This window comes from Populus trichocarpa, chromosome 6 (assembly GCF_000002775.5).
Source record: "Populus trichocarpa isolate Nisqually-1 chromosome 6, P.trichocarpa_v4.1, whole genome shotgun sequence".
Classification (NCBI taxonomy): Eukaryota; Viridiplantae; Streptophyta; class Magnoliopsida; order Malpighiales; family Salicaceae; genus Populus; species Populus trichocarpa.
The window spans coordinates 25,846,576-25,867,321 of NC_037290.2; the positions used below are offsets into that span (position 1 = coordinate 25,846,576).

At 35.4% G+C, this 20,746-nt stretch overlaps 3 protein-coding genes, 1 long non-coding RNA gene and 1 other non-coding gene across 5 annotated transcripts; 3 read left to right on the plus strand and 2 right to left on the minus strand.

The window, feature by feature from the left end:
• The first annotated feature begins 729 nt into the window (after positions 1–729).
• Positions 730–1,754, plus strand: LOC127905466 (uncharacterized). Its single transcript, XR_008059451.1, has 2 exons — positions 730–1,079; positions 1,514–1,754. It is a non-coding gene; the product is annotated as an uncharacterized LOC127905466 (long non-coding RNA).
• Positions 1,755–5,478: 3,724 nt separating this feature from the next.
• LOC7468677 (cytochrome b561, DM13 and DOMON domain-containing protein At5g54830) lies at positions 5,479–8,875 on the minus strand. Its single transcript, XM_002309630.4, has one exon. It carries the CDS (start codon positions 8,573–8,575, stop codon positions 5,843–5,845), a length of 2,733 nt encoding a protein of 910 aa, XP_002309666.3. The 5' UTR covers positions 8,576–8,875; the 3' UTR covers positions 5,479–5,842.
• Positions 8,876–12,041: 3,166 nt separating this feature from the next.
• Positions 12,042–13,585, minus strand: LOC7468678 (probable CCR4-associated factor 1 homolog 7). Its single transcript, XM_002309631.4, has 2 exons — positions 13,372–13,585; positions 12,042–13,249 (listed from the first exon to the last, which is right to left on the minus strand). The coding sequence occupies exon 2, from the start codon at positions 13,095–13,097 to the stop codon at positions 12,264–12,266; it is 834 nt and encodes a 277-aa protein (XP_002309667.1). The 5' UTR covers positions 13,098–13,249; positions 13,372–13,585; the 3' UTR covers positions 12,042–12,263.
• A 3,255-nt stretch (positions 13,586–16,840) lies between these two features.
• On the plus strand, positions 16,841–16,914 carry TRNAT-AGU (transfer RNA threonine (anticodon AGU)). The gene has a single exon. It is a non-coding gene; the product is annotated as a tRNA-Thr (tRNA).
• Positions 16,915–17,120: 206 nt separating this feature from the next.
• Positions 17,121–19,683, plus strand: LOC7468679 (uncharacterized). The gene is made up of 3 exons (XM_002308663.4): positions 17,121–17,453; positions 17,591–17,776; positions 18,343–19,683. Exons 2-3 carry the CDS (start codon positions 17,723–17,725, stop codon positions 19,639–19,641), a joined length of 1,353 nt encoding a protein of 450 aa, XP_002308699.4. The 5' UTR covers positions 17,121–17,453; positions 17,591–17,722; the 3' UTR covers positions 19,642–19,683.
• The last annotated feature ends 1,063 nt before the right edge of the window (positions 19,684–20,746 follow it).

Sequence of the window (20,746 nt, forward strand, 5' to 3'; positions counted from 1 at the left end):
TTGGTAACAAGTTAATACGAGTTTTGTTAGTATTTGGAACTGATTAAGTAAGTTAACAGAGTGATTAGGGTAATATAAGGGTAAAAATGAAAAAAAAAAGATCGTAAGTGTAAAGGGGCTTGATTGAAAAAAACTCAAGACATGAGGATTAAATCTTGCTTCTCCCAAAAACTATTGACTTGACATCGATAACCACTCATCATAATCCGATCTTATAATCTATAAGGGCTAGATAGTCTTTTTCAAACGACATTGGTATGTATTTTTGACATTGAAGGTAATAAGAACCATATCACAATACGAGTGGATAAAAAATAAAGTTTATTAAAGCTAAATTAAATATTTATTTAATAATAAAATAATCCACTGCCCTTCATGGTAAGAACATGTAAGTCATTATATATCTAGCTATAATGCAATTTGAGTTTTGTACTAATATCCTATGTATGTAAATCAGGTGGAGAGTGTGGTTAGTAAAATAATAAATGATGTTTTTTAAAAATATTTTTAAATTAAAAATATATTGAAATAATATTTTTTTTAAAATAATTTTTTAACTCATCCAATCATAACTATAAAAAACACTTAAAAATATATTAATTTAATGACTTTTAAGTAAAAATAATATAAAAAAACATCTTGATAAGCAGAAGCATGGTTGTTAAAAATGCGTTTTAACTCGTAAAATCGTCCGATTTTACGAGTTAAAACACATAAAACGTGTAAAATCGGGGTTAAAACTCGAAAACCAGTAAAATCGGTTAAACCCGGTCAAACTCGTTTAAAAACGGGTCAACTCGGAAAAAACGTTAAAAACGTAACGTTTTCCCGAGTTAAGCAAAACTTTCAACAAAAGCAGAATTTTGAAATGCCCTCTGTCCTCTGACTCAGCACAGCAGTCTCTTTCTTCCATTCTTCCATAATCCATCCTCTTGAAACGCTCTCTCTCCCGATCGAAAGACCTCCTACAGTCCTATCGATTCCGCTCTCTCCAAATTCATCTTCTCAGTGGCTCAGTCCTTCCTCCTCATTTCATCGACTTTGATTTTCGTGATTTCTTACCCGATCGATTTCATCAGGTATATTTTCAAAATATTATGTTTATTTTAGTTTTTTTTTGTGTTTAATTTCTGTCGATTATTATGCGTTATCCTTAATTTTTTCATCATTTTTTTCATCATTTTTTCTTGTTTTGTTTCTGTTTTTCTGCCCTTATATTTTTTTCCTGCTTCTATTTTTCGATCAGTATTTAGAAAAATTATATTAAGTTATAATTTTATTTTATTTTATTTCAGTTATTTTTTCTTAATTAATTTTTTTACTATGCTTCGATCAAGTAAAAAACATCAGAGCTAGAAATGGAAGAGAACTAAATTATCATTGTTTTGAATTAACAGCCTCTGTTTTTAGGAGTGCTTCTGTTGAATGAATATAACCATATTTCACTTGATAAGTTCCTGAACTGTGAATTAAAACCTAAAAGAGGTGTGAATGGAAGAATATTTGAATACAGGAATGGAGCTTCAATTAGGAATGACTGAATGAGTGTGGAAAAGAGGGAGGACTTGTACAGGTGGGACTTGGGAGGAGTTATGGCACATATTCACAAAGCTCTGTTTTTAGGAGTGCTTCTGTTGAATGAATATAACCTCTGTTTTTTTTTGTTGAATCTATGCATCAATGCTTAATATAGAATAAAATACAGTGCTTTGTGATTCAAATTGTGCTTAATACAAATTGTGAATCTTCTGTCATGTTAAGTGTCATATTTATGGTACAGCTTCTGAGAATTTGAAATTTTAACATATGAGGTCAGTGGAGGTTTAGGACATGGTTGTCAACCTGTTGGATCTTCTGAATTTCATAAACTTGGAAGCACCAGATTTGTGGCTTGTTTGGTTGCAAAGAAACTCATGCACATCTTTTGTTTTAGAGTCATTTGATGAAACATGAGGATGTGATTCAATTAAAAAGTGGTATTGCATTATGAGCAAGATCATCAGGCCTTCACAAACGGTTGATTGAACTTGTTGTGTCATGGCCTGGTTTCTTATTGAATGGCTTTCCAGTTTCAAAATTGATTGTGGTTATTTTACAGAAGCTAGGGAGTTACTCTTTATGTCCAGATCCTTTGTGTTCGACTTCAATGCCTGACAAAAGATTGCAATATCTTAACATACATTGTTTTTCTTTTTTTATCCTTTAAATAGTAGTTAGGCATGACTTTCAATAGTCTGCAATCTGCATGGATATCTTTGATTACTGAAGTGGTACCTGCAGTATGTAGAAGTGTAATATGTTTGGATATTTGTATTGTTTAAAATATTGTACTTGCGATTTTACGATTTTCGTTAAAATATTTTACTTGCGATTTTACGATTTTTAGTTAAAAAATTTTATTTGTGATTTTACGATTTTACGATTCGAGTTTACGAGTCGAGTTTATATTGTATGTTCCGTGTCGTGTCAAAAAAACGTTTTTGACAACCTTGAGCAGAAGCTTCAAAATAATAAAGACAAAACAACTATGAGAATCAACAAGTGGGTCTGGCACTTGGTGTTGAATTTATGATCCTATTGCACAATGACACTTTTGCTCAAAATATAATATAATGATATTAAAAATATAAAATTGATGCTTTTCACATGACGATAATGTATTTTTAAAAAAATTAATTTTTTTTATTTTTTTTGAATTATTTTGCTGGTGTTAAAGATGATTTTTAAAAAAAATATTATTTTGATATATTTTCAAGCGAAAAATACCTTGAAAAGCAATTGCTACCGTAATATAAAACACCACCTAAATATTTTTAGATTATTTTGATATACTGATATTAAAAATAATAAATAAATAAATATTATTTTAATTAAAAAAACTTTTGAAAATCATATATTGGGTTATTGAACATGGAATGAGGATGGGCAGCTTACGATGGAAAGCTCAAAACCAATGTCAAGCCCTAAGCCATAACCCAATTAAAGGGGAGGCAAGCCTGTTTACACAATTTTATAAACATTATTATTTTTTTAATTGAAAAACTAGTATGGTCAAGTGATCAACTCGGCTTGATCTAAATTAAGTTTTACCTTGAATCGTTTTGAGCATCTACTCTTCTATACCTTGATGACTCGACCAAATCCAAGTAAGATAAACTCAATCAACTCAAAAGATTTTTTTTTTAAAAAAATGATTAACTCAAAGATGACTCAACATCCTAGGCTCTAAACAGATCAGATCCTAAACGAGACTGATAACTGTAGAAAAAACTAACCACAACAGAGAGGTAGAGAACATAAAGAATCATTACAGAAAAAACTAAACCTTGTGGGATCTTGTCACATGCTACTGTGGACTTCAATAGAAGACTAGTTTTAGCCCCTTTTGATTTTTCTAGCATGTTCTATAAACTCTCTAGACATCTCTCTTTAGTTTTTTTCTTTTTTATCTTCGCAGTTGTTTATGGCACTTGAGTGGTGAATCATGTGCGTCTTTCTTGTGATTATGCACTGACCTTTATGCATGTGGAATAGCAGAGGGATTTCTGCAAATCCTTATGGCTTGGAGAAAAAGGTGCCTTCTTTAATTGCTTCACTGATACTCTTACTTTACACGAACATTTTGCTTTACAAGGCTTCCACAACTGCATACACGGGAAAAATCTGACCCTGGAAATTTGGCCACATTGATGATGACGGCCTTTTCAGGTTTCCTCGACTGTTTTTTTCTTATCTCTGTGCTGCAAATTTCCATTCCATAGCTTTTCATGTATTCTAGTAATAAGAAACCCTCATCATGCAGAGAATCAATTCTGATGTTTTTTCAAAAAAAAATGTAAAGAAGTTATTGCATTTCAAGCAAAACATTATTATCAGAGAAATGCAAAGATTTAGCTGGAGAATCTTAAACGGCTGCTTATTGCATTTCAAGCAAAAATCAGTTTCAAATATATATTTTCACTCTTCAACATCCAACGTGAAAGAGCCTTCTACAACTGCCAAATACCAGGAAAAATCCTCGCTCCCAATTGTTCGACGGACTTAATATTAGGATTTTGGATGGTAAAGTATAAGTGTACCTGCAGCGCAGGAAAAAAGTTGCCAAAAAGATCGTCAAACAGGAGGAGAGGAAAAGTTAATTCCCCTCATCTACTAAAAACATAAGCCACTACTGCTACATGTTAGTTTTATGAAAGAAATAGTCTCACTTCGTTAAAAAAGCAAGTTCCGACAGCTACATTCATTTCTTCCTGTCCCTGACTTGCTTTCAACTTACCGCAATCAAGTTACTGATTTTAACAAGGTGAGCCAGATATAGTGCATACCTCTTCTAAACATGAACATTCCACAAAAGGCTCCTTATGCTTCATCTCGTCCCACAACCCACAAATGCTTCAAACATGCTGCTGATGCCCATAAATGTCTCTGTGGTAGAGCATACATAGTCTTCTGGAAAGTTACAACATGCACGCTTCATGTAGTCTGAGAGGTATTTGAGGCACAGGATATCAAATTCACTGGAGTTCAACCTGGTTGATATTGTAAAATCCAGGAGCTCAGTGAAGTAAGTAGAGGAACCACGTATGACATACTATAGCACCTCTGCAAACTTCTCCACGACAAGGTTGACAGAAGTACAGAGAAGAAGAGAGGGAGGTAGCGCTTAAATTCATATTTTTCAAGTCCTACAATCACAGTATTGATTTCCAACCCCTATCATCCTTGAAGGGAGGAATGGGCAAAGACAATATCAAATGCGAGAAACACTCAATACTGCAGGGTAAGATACGATTGAATGAAAGGAAATTGCATTCTTTGCAGATACAGTATCAATTCAAAACTGAAGGCTTTCACACTGATCTTAATCGCAAGGAAAAGCTAGAACTACAGATAACTATAGGCAAATATTAATTGATACAAGGGAGAGACAGAGATACACAAGTTATGTAAGATCGTTTAGTAATTATGTCTCCATAAAGATAGCGAAAACAGAAAATAGCTGAATACCAAGATCAGTGCACAAAAGATCATAACAAAAAGAACTTCAGCAGAACTTGTGAAAACTAAAATTACCAGGAACCCAAGAACAATAACTGAAATAGTTTACCAGGAAACCAAGTTACAAACCAGTCAAGTTTCAGTTCCAAGGAAGCAACTGAAAGAAATCAACACTAGAACAGCAATCTTTCTCGCCAAAGTATACAAAGAGAAGAAAGTCTTACACGCCACCCGTCTACAAATATTGATCAACCTTTCATTCCAGTTATTTTCTTTTCTTCAATTAGTATTCTGTCCATTCTCGACACCAAGACCATGCAAGACCCGTAAACTAACTTCACACAAACCTGGGCAAGTGTGCATACCTCTCAGGTAGGAATTAAATTGCACAAACGCAGTGAGTGATTAGATACTTGGCAAGGAAATCAAATGAAAACATGCGTCTTTGGTAAGCATTATGCAATATATAGCACCAATAAATTTGGCTAAACCGATATTATTCCATAAAACTTAAAAAATAGTCTACAGCACCTAATGTGTTACATGTTATGGACAAACTCTATTTTCATTGAACAGAAAAGATACAAGGAAAAAAAATATAAATCTTCCGCTGTGTTTAAAGATGTATCAAGTATACAAAGTAAATTGTTCTAGCATAATTACTAAAAAGCAAAAATGGCTGGATGGAATACAACGGGTCAATGATTAGCATGGCAAGCCCCCTCGCATCAAAAAAAAAATATTTCAAGCGAAAAAAACAGGCCTGCTGTTCCCACATGAGCAGAAAATTTTCAAAACTGATGGCAAAATGGCGAGCTTGTACCAAAATTAATTGTTGGAAATATCATCTGTTCAAAGGTTCTAACTGAACTTCCATCAGTCCAGAATGTTGTTTATCTTTTTGTGATGACGCCCTGGCTGGATTCAGGAGGTCACTAGAATCATCTTCTTCAAGGTTACCTAAAACCCAATTGCTTCTTCCAAATACCCTGTCCCTCCTTCGTTGTTTTTCATGATATTCCAGATACATGACGATCATTGTACCAATCACGAACCAAAGAATTAGTGCCCAGATATATCCATGAACATTTTCATCTCCATATCTATCTCCCAAATGCTTCATTCCACTGAAAAGTGCCGCAATTCCTACAATGATGGCAGATCTACCAGCAATGAAGTGAAAATACTCCCAGAGACGCCTTTTTGAGGAAACCTCCTCTCCATTAGCAGATTTTTTAGGCCTCATGGAGGCATTCACTGGTTGTACACATGCCAGAAATATAGCAGCAAGCCCAAACTTAACATGAGCTGAGCTGATATTGAGGCCCCGAAGCTCAGCCACTGCAAAAAGAAGGCCAAGTAGGAGAATTGCTAAACCTGAGTACTGCAAGGAAACATGAATCTGGTACCAGCTATCCCCCTTCACATGCTTCAAGTATCTAGCAGCCAGAATTCCACCAGGAAGCAAAATACCCCATGAAAGGAACATCATGAACCCATGTACAGCTAACACCGGCCGTAAATCTTGCTCTGCTTCTGCAGAACCACCCATAAGCAACACCCGTATAGGCCTATGGCTAGTTTCAGAATGCATATTCTTCTCATTTAGGTGTTCATCTGACCATTTAGTGCCCAATGCCCATATGACCTTGAGAGGAGTTGTGGGATCAATAATATTTTTACACTCTACCCGATTATTGTGGCTACATGGTTTTAAAGGTCGTACAAACTCGAAGGTAATGATCCCATTTTCTGACTTGCACCTTATATTGGTCAAATTCTCATTTGTTGGATGCACCCTTGAGGCATCCCTTCCATCAATCCAGTATGAATTGACATGCCCTTTACCAGTATCATCAACCCAACCCACATAAGCATAGCTGTTAACCATTCCAATACCAAATCCTATTGCAATATAACCACTCTTTTTCTCACCCCGGGCAGCAATAGATATAGAATCTTTTGACAACGTCCAGAAGAATGTGACTTGCTGATCATCCAAAAGGACACTGTTGTTATACATATCAGACAAACCACCATCAACCACCTGAACTCTCCAGCCCATCTTCTTCTGATACAAAGATTGATAGTACACCTGATCTGGGGTATTCCTATCTGGCTCCCAGATTAATTCCATTGGACTAGCCAGAACACCTTCAGCTTCAGGCCCTCCCGCATAAATAGTCTCTGTCTTGTTCCTCAATGTTGCATTACCACCAATCAAATCCGAAGTAATGTACAATGCAACATCATGTCCAGCTTGCACCGAAAACCTCACAGGCACCCCTCTTTCAACTTTCAAAACAGGAGCCTCCTTCTTATTAATGTACAAGACTTTTGAAGGGTTAGGTGGGTTGGGGTAATGAACTGCAGGACCAGTAGTAACAACAAGAGGCTTATTTGCATCTGCTATAACCAAATCCTGATCCTCCTTGTTTGCAGCATCCAAGGGTCCCAAACACTCATTCACCTGCTCAGAAACATTAAGCACCAAATGCCCATAAGTCACCGACATTGGCCCTCCATGATTCTGCGGTGAATAGTAAGGCCGAAAAGTATCGGGTGGCCTCATCAACCCCAAAGCCCAAATCACTGTCACATTCTCTGTATACTTCACCGGCAAATCATACTTTGTATCTACCGAAACCATCGGCCTTCTATACCTAATAAACGAAACCCCATCCTTCCTATGCCCATAAATCAACTTCGTATTGTTCACCAATCCAACAGGATCCGATCCTTCATATATCGTATCAGGACAAACCCCATGAGCTGATCCATCCTTATTTATGGTACATTCACTATACTTAGTAATATAAAAATCATCAACAAAAGGCATTCCTTCCTCCGTAAACCCCGCCACCGCCACATCGCCACCAATCATGACCTCCGAATTAGCCTTCGGATCTGCCCACCCAAATGCCATATAATTCTGTATAGCAATAGCGGCCTCTAATCCTATATCAATAAAATCCCTCTCCGCGCTCAAACTCCACCTAATCCTATAATCATTTGACAAAACCTTACAATTATCAAACATTGTCGGGACTCTAAAAGGACCAAATTTGCCTTCCTCGCCCATGCTATAATTACTTGCCGGTGACGGAGCCAAATCTGGACTCAATGTGGGAGCCAAATCAGACCCATTTGAGAGAATTACATGCCCAAAATCCGATTCAGTCAACAGGTCACAGATGGATAGGACTTGGATGCGATCCCAAGTAACATTTCGACTCAACTTAACACTAAAGCTAGCATTTTTATAAGTCTCATTGAGTTTATAATCAGAAATCATAAACCCATTTGTGAAATTATCAAAATCAGGCGCGATGGAGCCCCAAAAATGAACATCGGATCCTGATAGCATATCAAACTGAGAAACCCTGAAAGAGCAATCATCGACTATGGTTAGAAACCCACGTACTTGGTGTCGTACCATGGTGAATTTGGATTCGAACCCGACATACGGGCTGGTTTTCGGGCAAGATGGACCCGTATCCGCATTGGAAACGAAGAAGAGGAAGTTATTGAAGAGAAAAAACCCTAACCCTAAAATTATTAGAGGATTGCAATTCATGAGGGGAAATCAAAATTGAAGATCCAATCTGGATCGGGTAGGATCCAATTGAGAGTATATGGATTCAAATTTGGGTTCGGATCTGAGAGAGGAGTGATGAACTGAGCTGGAATGAGTTTATAAATGATTCTTAAAAAGCTTTCGTGTTCTGTTTTTCCAGTTCGGAAGGAACTACGGAGAGAAAATGGGGATGTGTCAGAGAAGGGGTATTTTTGTCTTAAAAAAGATTTGATCGGTTGGAGTAGGAGACTTGCATTTTTAACATGATTATGGGTTTTACCGACTTAAAACTTAGATCGTGGGTTTGTGGATTTAATTTGGAGGTTAGCAAGTCTATATTAAGAAGACATTGGTTTAATTATTATTTTTAAAAAATAAATTAAAATAATATTATATCAGACAAAAAAAAATTAAAAAATCCGAATCTATTCACCAAATCTATAATTAATAAATACAATTTTTGAAGTAGGAATCCTTTGAGTCCAAGCAAGTGCTAAAAAGAATGGAACTTGTTGATAGAATTTATATACTTTAATTTCCTAGTTTTATAAAAAAAAATTGAATATTTTTTTAGTATTTTTATATATTCTATTAATATTAAAAATATTTTTAAAAAAATATTAATTTAATATATTTTTAAATAAAAAAATATTTTAAAAACCAATCATTATCATACTTCTAATAACCCATTTAAATAACAATGGAATATGCTTTCTTATAATGGAAACCGCGTAGTTGTTGGCAACAGAAATTGACTTTGTAGCCTTGGAATATGCTTTCATCATGTGCGATGTGGAAGTAGGATTAAATTATGGGATTTGAAGGACTATCTGGGCATCGACATCAGCAAGCAATTATTTAGTAGCAAGCTTGGGGTCAATTTCAATGGAGATTAGATTATTTTTTTAACATCTTGTTGTACTGAAAGATGTGGAGCTCCATTTTTATTCATGTTATTAGCCTGTGATAAATTATTTTATTCAAAACGTTTTAATTTATTTAAAAACACAAATTTCTTAACTTTAACTCTACTGGATCTTAGATTAAGCTTGACTAAATCATCAATTAGATTAGTTTTAATCAAATTAAAGTGATAAAATTTAAAACCAGCTCGATTCAGACCATTTCAACCCGTGCAGGTCATAATTACGATGACAGTGACTCATGTTTGAGAGGACCTTCAAGTCTTTAACCATGGCATCGTCATAGCCTTGCACCTAAAACTCTCCATGGCAGGACAGCATTGATGATGGTCAAAAATTGGAGACTAAATGTTTTTCACGTTTTAATCACTAGCAAAGTCCTGGAATCATGTATATTTACGTGCATTCATCAAAAGCAAACGTGCTGCCCATGAGTCCATGACAGGATGCTTACTCGAAGGAGACCCAACTCGTGGCGTGGGCCTTCAATTTTTCTTCATAATTTGGATTCTAGCTTCAGTAAAATCCCCCCGCCAGTGTTGTAAGCAGCAGGTAAGAAAGTTATTTTTGTCCACGACATTTTGCTTTGCAAGGCGTCTATCATTGCATACACTGTAGGGACTAGGGAGTGATCTGATCCCTTCGTTTTATTGTCTTAAAATGGAGTAGCATTGGTTCTGGATGGAAAAAAAATCTGGCCCTTGAAATTTGGCCACATTGTTGATGATGGCCTTTCAAGGTTTCCCCACTCGTTATCTCCATGCTGCAAATGCCATTCCGTGGCTTCTCATGTATTCCAGCACCAAGATTCTCACTTCATCAACCCATAACTACGCCTCATTGTATTTCAAGCAAAACCCATCTTCAACCTTGTCCAGTGACAAGGTTGAGTGGTCGATTCCCTTCGAGCTCAAATCCCGTTTTCTTTCTTTCAGTAACGTTAGGGGACAGATTTCACAGAATGACAGAGGTAACTGGATCTTTCAATGCTCTCCCGAGCAATCTGTGGCAAAAGGCAGGCTTTTTTTTGGTGGTCCAGACTTTCTTAAGCATAACTGATGCCTCTGAGCACGTCCCAGTTAAGCTTGTTCGCTAGTATCATTGCTAGCCACCAGATTCAGGTGCTTCAAGACAAATCTTCCATTTGACAGCCAGTAGGAAAACAGAAGCAAACTTGAATTTGTTTGGCAGAAGACACTTTTATATGCCTATGTGAATATAGCAACATCATCCAATTTACTTCCAGCAAATGCAGCCAGAAAGGCAGAAACAATAATAACCATTCAACCAAAGAGCAGACAACAACCGAGACTACATGGAGTACACGGACTTGAAGCCAAAACAAGATCAGACCATATTGGTACCCGTGGAAGAAAGCAGCAATCCAGGACATTCTTAATTGCTGGTTAAGGAACCAATCTGTGGCAAAAAGAAGGCTTTTAATGAGCACTATTCCTACAGAATCAGACACTCAACAAGCAAGAAAAGTGAAATTATCTGCTGGAATGCATAATTGGAGAAATATTGAGATATATAGGTGCTTGTGACGAAGCTTTGTTGTGTGGACACATTTTTTTATAAGAAAACTCTAGATGCATGTCCATAATACAAGTTTAAAATCCATTGTACTCAAACAAAGAAGGCAGGAAAACAGTTATCAACAAGATAATCAAAAAGAAGGGCGGAAAAGTTATTTCATTCATCGACTGAAAACATAAGTTTCTCCTGCTACATGTTGGTCTAACAAAAGAAATGGTCTCCCTTCACCAGAAAAAACAAGACCTACCAGGTGCATCAATTGCTTCTTGGCCATAACATGAACTAATTAAATTTTACAAGCTGAGCCTGATATAGTGCGTACCTCTTCTAAACTGGCATCTGCGAAAGGCTCGTTCCACTTCCTCTCATCCCACAACACAACTCTTCAAACCATGCTACTGAAACAATGACAAAACTCATTTAGCTCGTTGAAGATGCCCATGAATGTTCTCTGTGAATGAGCATGCATATTGTTTTAGTAAGTGAAGAGGAACAGGATATCAAACTCACAGCAGTTCAACCTGATTATAATATGAATTCCAGGGGCTCTGAGAAACTTTGGAGGAACAATGTATTATATACAATGGCACCTCCACAGTGGACTTCACAACAAGGATGAAAGAATTTCAAAGACGAGGAGAAGATGGAGAGAGCACTAAAATTCATTGATTTGCAAGTCTAATGATCATAGTATCGATTTCCAGAAATACTGAAATACTCCATATGAAGTTATAGTGGAATAAAAGGAAATTTCATTCTTTACAAAACAATACAAATTCAAAACTGAAGGTTTCCACTGTGATTCCAACTTCAAGGAAAAACTAGTGCTACAGAATCTAATCTAATTGTTAGAAAATTTTAATCCAGGGGGGGTATGAAAATCCATGAATTCTGAAGGTCAATGAGTAATTATTTCGCCATCCAGGTTGCAAATATTGCAAACAGACAAACATCAAGAACAATGCACAGAAACATTGATTGTGAAAAGAACTTCAAAAGAACGATTTGTGAAAAAACTAGGTCTATTATTGAAACATTGATTGCAATAATTTACAAAGAGCCAAGCTACAAACTAGTCAAGGTTTCGGTTACAAGGAAGCAATTGAGAGAAGTCAACACTAGAACAACAATCTTTCTTGCCAAAGAATACAAAGGGAAAAGAAAGTCTCACACTCTAGTAGTCTACAAATATTGATCAATCTTTTATCCTGATTATTTTATTTTCTTCAGCTAGTATTCTGTCCATTCTCGACACCAAGACCGTACAAAACACCAGCATACTTCTCGGCGGAGCCATTGAAAAAGTTATCCCTCAACTTCCTAAATGTGCAGGATGTGAGCAAACTATCAGAGCCAGCTTGATGGCACACACCAATTCTTTCCACCTCCAACAACTCCGCAAGCTTGTTCAACCCGCCATGCAGGCTATTGCAAAACTTCATCAAATGCTTGATATCATAAACCACTGGAAAATACATATTGATCAAGTCAAAGAATCCTGCTGGTGTGTCAGGCAAGCTCCTGCAAGTCAAAAGCTTAAGCAAGTACCCAAAATCATACCCGCTATGAAAAGTAACCCAGTGCACACCATCATTCAAAACAATCCCCGATGACATTAAGAGCTCACCAAACTGATTCACATCAATACCCTTTTCATTATTCATCTTAAAATCAATCCCGCATTGACGCAACAGCTCAATTGAATCGCTGGCAAAGATATCTTTGGTCACATTAAACTCACGGAAATTAAATTGCCAAATGCAAAACTTATCCGTCCCACAAGTTGGCAAATTCCCATTCTCATCCGAGAACGTAAGACCCAATTGGATCAATTTCAACATATCAACATTATCCTTCAAAGTCTGGTAATTATAATCATTAATATTCTTAAAATTCCCAACAGGGCGCAAAACCACGCCAGGGAACTCAGTATCCATAGCTACAAAATTAAACTGATCAACAATTTCACGAATCAACGCAAACTCCTCTTCAAGATTATCATTCCAGACCTCTCTAATTTGAATGGACTCTTCCTTTGGTGGTGCAATTGACATTTCCATAAATAACAGTTCACAAAAAACCCAAAAAGTTCCAGACTTTACCAATCCCGGATCACAAAAAACACAAGCATAAATACTTCAGAACCTAAGAACTTGAAAAGGGTCTGCTTACTTCAGTCCCAAAACGCTGTTCTATCAGAAACAACCCAGATCTGCAAGAAATAAAATAATAAAAAACAAAACACAAACATCGTGAATAAAAATCCAAACTTTATAGTAAAAAAAACTTAAAAAGCTAGAGTCTTTCAATCACTAGAGCACGTAAAGATCTAACCTTTGATGTGTGGAATCAAGAGTTGCAGTGAACAGATCTTGAAGTGGTGGTTAGTGATTTGTACTTTGATTTAGAGAGAGGATTTTGGGTCAAATAAGATTTCGAGAGGGAGAGAGACAGGAGGGTTTACTGCGAGGGCGTCTTGTAATAGAACCGAGGAGAGAGGGAGAGCGGAGAGGACATTGCAATAAAAAGGAAAGTGAATTGCTCGAAAGTCAGAAGGGGAATGGGTCAAAAACGAGGGCGTTTACACTGTATTTGCAAAACGCTTGCGTTTTGTGATTTCTTTCAATTTCATACTCTTTGAGTCTTCGCATCAAAAATTGGACTTTGCTAACCCTTACAGAATGCATTAACAAAGTCTTTTTTTTTTTTTTTGTCCGTCGATGATGTTTTGCTAGGGTTTTAGGCAAAGTTATTGATCCTTTTCCTATCAGGTCTAGTCAGGTCCAAGGGATCATGATTTAGAAAGTTAATTTGTATTAATTAAAGTTAATCTAAAACAAATTTTTTAAAAGTAAAATTAAAATAAGTTTAATCAGATTTAACCGAGTTAATTTTTTTCTTATTTAATTTAAAATTTAAATTAAATTAAATTAAATAATTAATAATAATTGTTTTAGATGAATTTTTAATTTTTTTAGTGATGAATACGTGATTCACGAAGTTAAAATTATATATTGAATTGAGAATATTTTTAATTATCTAATAAAAAATATTTATAAGTCAGATTTACTTATCTTTTTAATGAAATAAAAAAGTAAATTCGTTGTATAAAATTGATTCAAGAATATAATCTAATCATAAAGCTGGAAATAAAATATTAAAGATAGCGATGACTGTATTATTAAATTAAAATTTGTTTCCTCCATTACAGCTTTTTTTCCTCTTAAAGCTACCCGAATTATAGAGACATGTTTATTTTTACATTTAAAAAATATTTTAAAAAAAAATTAAAAATTTTTTTATTTTTTATTTCAGATTAATATTTTTTATATTATTATATTATTTTAATATACTAATATTAAAAATAGTTTTTAAAAAATAAAAAAATATTATTGTAATCCAAGTCTTTTTGCGTTGCCCTTCTTAAGATTTTCTAACCAGACCGTGATGTTGAGGGCAGATTTTTGGTTCATGGCTAAATCACAGGAGAAAATGATGCATGTGATCGTTGCCACGTGGACATGTCTAGAAGTATCTTGACCAACCCATCATGCAAAATTGAGTTAAAAGACTTTAAAAGTCTTTGAAAAATCAAATTTTGTGTGTTCCAAGCACTTCTCTTTCATGGACATGGCAGGACACGTGGCTTCAAGTGGATACAGAACAAAGACATAAATGTTTTTATACGACGAGCGTTCACATCTTTGACCCCTTTTGAGATTCTAGCGTAAATTGATAGTCGGTAAATTTTATTTTTTTGTTTAAAAATATTTATATATATATATTTTATTGTTTTTATATGTTTATCTCAAAAATAAATTTTAAAAATAAATAAATGTTATTTTAATATATTTTTTAACAAAAAAAAATACTTTAATAAATAAGTATCGCCATATTTTCAAACTCCACTATTGACTGGTTTGATACTTATCTAATTCAATTATTTAGTTCCATGAGATAGGAAGGAAATATTACCTTCTATATTAATTTTAAAAAAACTGAGATCTTTGCAGTGCTTTCTTATTCTGATTATAAACTTTTGTTTTCCTTTGATTCAAGTTTTTTTTCAGTCTCAATTTTATTTTTAAATTTTTTTAATTATTTTCTTGATTATTTTTTGACCGGTCAAATCAATTAAATCATGTTAATACAATTCTCATGTAATTTAATTTTAAACTCGTATTAGAAAATAAGTTGAATCGATAATATTTTTATCGGTTAAACAAAATGCTTTTGGACTGGCTAAGTCGATTAGATTATATTAAAACAATTCTCACACGATTAGTTTTAAAGCCTGGATAGTCGAGAAGTTGGATTGATAGTTTTTTTCTTGTTAATTTCATTATTTTTTTAATTTTATTCTCATTTCTTTTTAGATAAAACATGTTGTTTTTTAACTAATCAAATCAACTAACTCATGTTGAAACAACCCTATCACAATTTAATTTTAAACCCGAGTTTAATAAAGAATTGAATAAAAAAATTTTAAAATTAATATACATCAAATTTAACAGAAATATCAAATAATTCTTCACAATTAAAATATTTTTCTATCAAGTTCAAATTTTTTTAATCAACCGTCAGCGTATCACATGCATGTAAACAAGTACAGAAGAAAATGACCATTTGGTTCGCATAGCACCAAGCTGCACGAGCTTTGCCATTTTTAGAAAAGAGAATATTCTTTTTATCATTTAAAAAAAAAATACATTGGGAATAATTTGGTAGCTTTATTCTTTTCTTTTTCTTTTTCTTTTTCATAATAAAACTATACCGTTGCCCTTCAAAGCGAGAAATATTGACCTTTTATCCGGGGGCTATCTTATCTTATTCAATTTAGTTGTGCAGTAAAATAATGTCAATACCTCGAGCTAGACCTTGCCAAGAGGGTATTTTTTTTCCATGTTTTGTTGTATGCAGTAAAATGACAAGGTTAATTTTGGAATTAAAAAAATCTAAGGCTAGCTTGAGAGGGCATTTTCATCTTTGCAATATGAATTTTTGTAATAGCCTCTGAGGAACGTTTACATTATATTATTTATTTATTTATTGAAATACACGATTTCCGCCCCATTTTTTATGCATCAAGAATCATTGAATCAAGCTTGCAAGTGACATTATAATTTCTTATTGATAAAGTTACTAATAATATAAAATGCTACGGGAATCATTTATAATCACATGGATCCAAATAAACTAAGCACTATTAAAAATAATAATTAAAGAGTTGATTCGCTATTATTATGCAAATACTATTGCTTCTATAAACAATTAGTAATCGTGCCTCCCACTAAGAAATAATTAATTCCTTCACATTCATTTAAATTTACACCAAACGAACACCTTTTTTATTTTTATATATTTTGAATAGGAACAAAAGAGACTGTATGATTAGAGCCTTTCGAGGCTTTGGGGTCCCCAAATTGAATTAATGCACGCAAGACATTATGTGCCTTTTCGTCTGGTTATCATATCTATTTTAATATCTGGGTTCGATCCCAAAATAATATTGCTGTCTTGAATAAGATTTCTTCAAAGAATATTGTCGGTGTTCCATTAAAGTTTGGTATATTAATTACATTAACTGAGTTTTATTAGGTTAATTTCCTATGAGTGTTTACCGAATTTAATTGACAAACTAATTCAAAATAAAATATAGGCAAAATCGAACTTTAATCCTCGGATTTAATAACTATCCATGCGATTTCCATCAACTTTTCAAACATTTTGAAGGGAAAAGAAAAGGAAATTTAAAACATTAATGATATATATTATAATAATTACTGAAAATATCGTCTGTAAAGCTCTCGTAGCTCAGTTGGTTAGAGCACCCGTTTAGTAAGCGGGAGGTCTTGAGTTCGACTCTCAACGAAAGCACAAAGAGTTGCTTTTTTTTTTTGTAATTTCCCATTCTACCATTCACTCCATAAAAACACAAATGCCTTGTCTTTTGTCTGCCTACATAAAAAACAAGAAAATCCCAGCCAATGAGGAGCTTGACTTTGATTTATCTCCAACACTCTTCCGCGTGGCATTCTCTAAAACGTCTAGAGTACTAAAACCCGCAAACCTGTCTTGCCTCTCTCATCACTGAATAAATCGATCCTCGAATCTTAGCTTATGAACTACAAGTCAGGCCGACATTGTCTGTCCTCTCTGTAACGAAAATATCTATCTATCTAAGATTATTTCTATGGATTCAGGTGCCTCAAAATGTCAGATTCAAGGCCCCCCCCCCCCCCCCCCCTTTTTTAGTTTTCTTCTTGGCCATTTAAAGCTATTGTTTGGCTGCTGAGAAAGTCAGGTTCAGGAATCAGGTGGCTTGAAAGAGATAGTGTAGCAATTTATTTTGAGAGTAATTTCTTCTAAAAGTCCTAATTCTTTTGCTAGCTACCTGTGGAGATTGAAGAGCCAAGGTACTTTTGGATGTGAGATTGTGAGATGAGATTTGGGTTCCCTACAGAGCCCACTAGACTGGACTCGACCTTGATCTTCTGGGGTTTTCTTCAAACCTCGTCAAATGATGTTTTTTTTTTTTTTTTTTAATTTTCAGATAGTTGAGAGTAAAATGGATGAGGGTTCGATGCTTGTGGTTCAATTAACTTCACTGCAAAAAGAGAGCTGTCAATGAAGCTGCAGGATTTTTGTTGCTGTTAATTATTAGGAAGCTGATTTTGTTGAAAACATGGATCAAGTACGGAAGACAATGATGCAACATGAAGCTTTGTTCAAGGAACAGGTTCGATTTACCTTTTTCTGTTTTCTTATCTGTTCGATGAAGAGTTCAGCTTTTATCAAGAACATAGATGAAAGTTTGTTTGCTAAAGAAAGAAAGAAAGAGAAAAATTACGAGGAGAAGATTTTTCTTAGGCCTTTTTACTCTGTTCAGTTTGGTTCTATGATCAAGTGCATTTCTTAAAGAACGTTATCAATCATAGTTACAAGAACCAATCAGGGATCGGCCCGAGCTGCCTCACTGTTAAGCGGGCCAACCAAAGCCATGATTTTTTTTTTAAAAAAAAACGACTTTATTTTGGTAAAGAAATCCCAAAACAATGTTGTTTTGGTAAAAAAAAATAGACCGGTGCAAAGTAAAACCCGGTAGAGGCCTATTCCGGGTTGACGGGTCATTGGGCTGACCCGCCTGGCCAGGCTGGGTAGGCCAATCATGGATTATTTCAGTGCTGACATCTCTATCAGCTGCATTGGTTTTGCTTTTCTCCAATCATTAGCTCACTTAAAAGGATGGATGAGTAAAATGAAATTTTTTACTCGTCTTATTTTGTGAAATGTTGCTGTTTACAGGTGCAGGCACTGCACAGACTGTACAATATCCAGAAAACTGCAATGCAGGAAACAAGGAGAAGAAATTATTCTCAGGCTCAAGTGTTTGCATTTAGTCCTGAAAGTCTTGTGCTTGTGGACGGCCAATTTTGTGGTTCTGTTTTGGAAGGGAAACCTTTGAGGCCGCCGGTCTATATTGCTGGTCGAGCACATAAGCAAGATGCTTTGGGTCTGTCTTTGAGTCCCTTTTGCACACTCAAAGAGATTAAAGGCAGTGGTTCGTTATGGATTGATGGCATGGGGGCTGAAACTTTCCTCCCTGCTCATAGTAAACCTTTGAGAAATTTTGATCTTGAAAAACTCCCAGAAGACGATGCCGATGAGTCTTCTGATCTTGAAGGAACAGCAGAGGAATGGAATGGAAGCAATTTGCCAGATTCTACTGAATCGTTTCAAGATCTTGGAAGCAGTGGTAAAATTGCATCAACGGGTCCAAAATCAGAACCATCCAATAGTCAAGTTGGCATGGACTCATTTCCCAAAGATCCCATCACATGTTCTCAAGATTCTTCAATCCTGGAACCTCAATATTGTGAGTCAAAAGAACTTGATGAGTTCATCATCCAAAGACCGATTCACTTGGAGACAAACACCAATCCGGAACAGCAAGATCTGAACTTACCTGCTGTTGCAAAGGACTCAAGCAATGGCAGCAATAGCATTGAGTCCCAGGACGCAGAGTTCTGCAAGAAAAAAGATACTCGCGAGGAAGACCTGGCAAGCCCCAGCAGCAAGGAATTCTTCTTATCTGAATGCGAAGAAGTGGCCCTCATCAACCAAGATGTTTGGAGACCTTCAGTCTCCTCTACCAATACAGATTCTGAAATCAAACAAACAGACAGCTACAGACATTCAAACAGCGAACCTGGAAACATGACAAGCTCGGAGAAGCCTCCTGTTGCAACAGAGGACAATCAGAACAGGAAGGGTAAATCAATCCTGTATGAAGAGTGTGAAACAACGGCAGCTGAGATTTTGCTCAGTTTTGCACCCAATAGACCACAGGCTGTTACTAAAAGGCATGCAGTGGAAACCGAGTCAGGTAAATCTTATGTAGACTTTGCAACTACTGAAGAGAAGCCAAATTTGTGTCAGAAAAGATGTGCAAACTTCAGCAATGGCGGTAGACTATACGAATCCTTGAGCTGGGAAAAATCAGCTAATTGGATGACGACTGTTAAAAGACAGCGGCAACTAGTTCCTGCAAGAATTGTTCCTTGTAACGTTGTTAATCTTGCAGATGTAAACATCACCTTATGAATGTCTCTGTGCAAATTCTAGTTGGAATTGGCACTTGTATTTGATGGATGTGTATCTATATTGTTAAAACGCATATACTAAACCTATCTCCTTTCATGCTACGAGCAAAGAAGAGTGACGCAGCATATACTGAAAGATAAAAAGCTAGACTTTCTCGATTTTAAAATTTACAGTCCTTTAGTTTTAAAATAAAATCTGAATGTCAATGATAAGAATTTAATTAACTAGGAAAATAAAAAAAATTGTGAAACAATATATTCCAGGATTAATATGGGCATGATGTCGACCTTAGCTGGTTCAGTTTGCTAACCCTTATAAGTAAAAGTCTGTGAAATATGCTGATTAAATTTCAGTCTGGTCTAATAACAGGTTGAAAATCATGCTTGTTTTCATCAGACTTCTTCTTGAAGTTAAACTCGTAGATACATGTCTCATGTCAAAGATTCGATGTGTTTTGGCTTTCTGCAATTTTTAATTAGCTTACAAATACCCATTGCAAAGCTTCTGAAGTCCAAGACAAGCACAACTTGGTATTTTTCATATGGATTACAAAAAACTCAATCTGATCTCCATCTCCATCAACTGCTCTCAAGATGCTGTATTTTCCTAGCAACAGAAAAAATAACCATGTTGCCTGATAAAGAAAGGACCGAACAAAAATGGAGCAGCAGTAATCCATGGACCATTTGAGAAGAGAAGAACAGAAAACAGAAAACAGAACAGCTAGCACCCCTAGCAGCAATGGGAAGAAACATCTAGGGCTAGAAGCAACACACGACCAAGAAGAACTCAGCAGGTCTGGAGGCAGGAGCAGTCAAACAAAACCTGCAACATCAACGTAGGGCATCGGAATAAGCAGCATAGGAATTCAGGAAAAAACAAGTACATGTGTTGATTGTCTTCATCAAATTAGAAAGAAACTGAATGTCCATCAATCCATTTCCAAATTGTATGAAACAGAAGGTAAGAGAAGCTGGGATAAACCAAATGATCGACGGGGACAAATCCAAGGAGTCCAGCAGGAGCCATCTCTTTAAAAATATATTCAATTTGATCTTTTTTAGTTTTATTTCAGTTTGGTCCCTGAATTTAAAATGTATTCCAA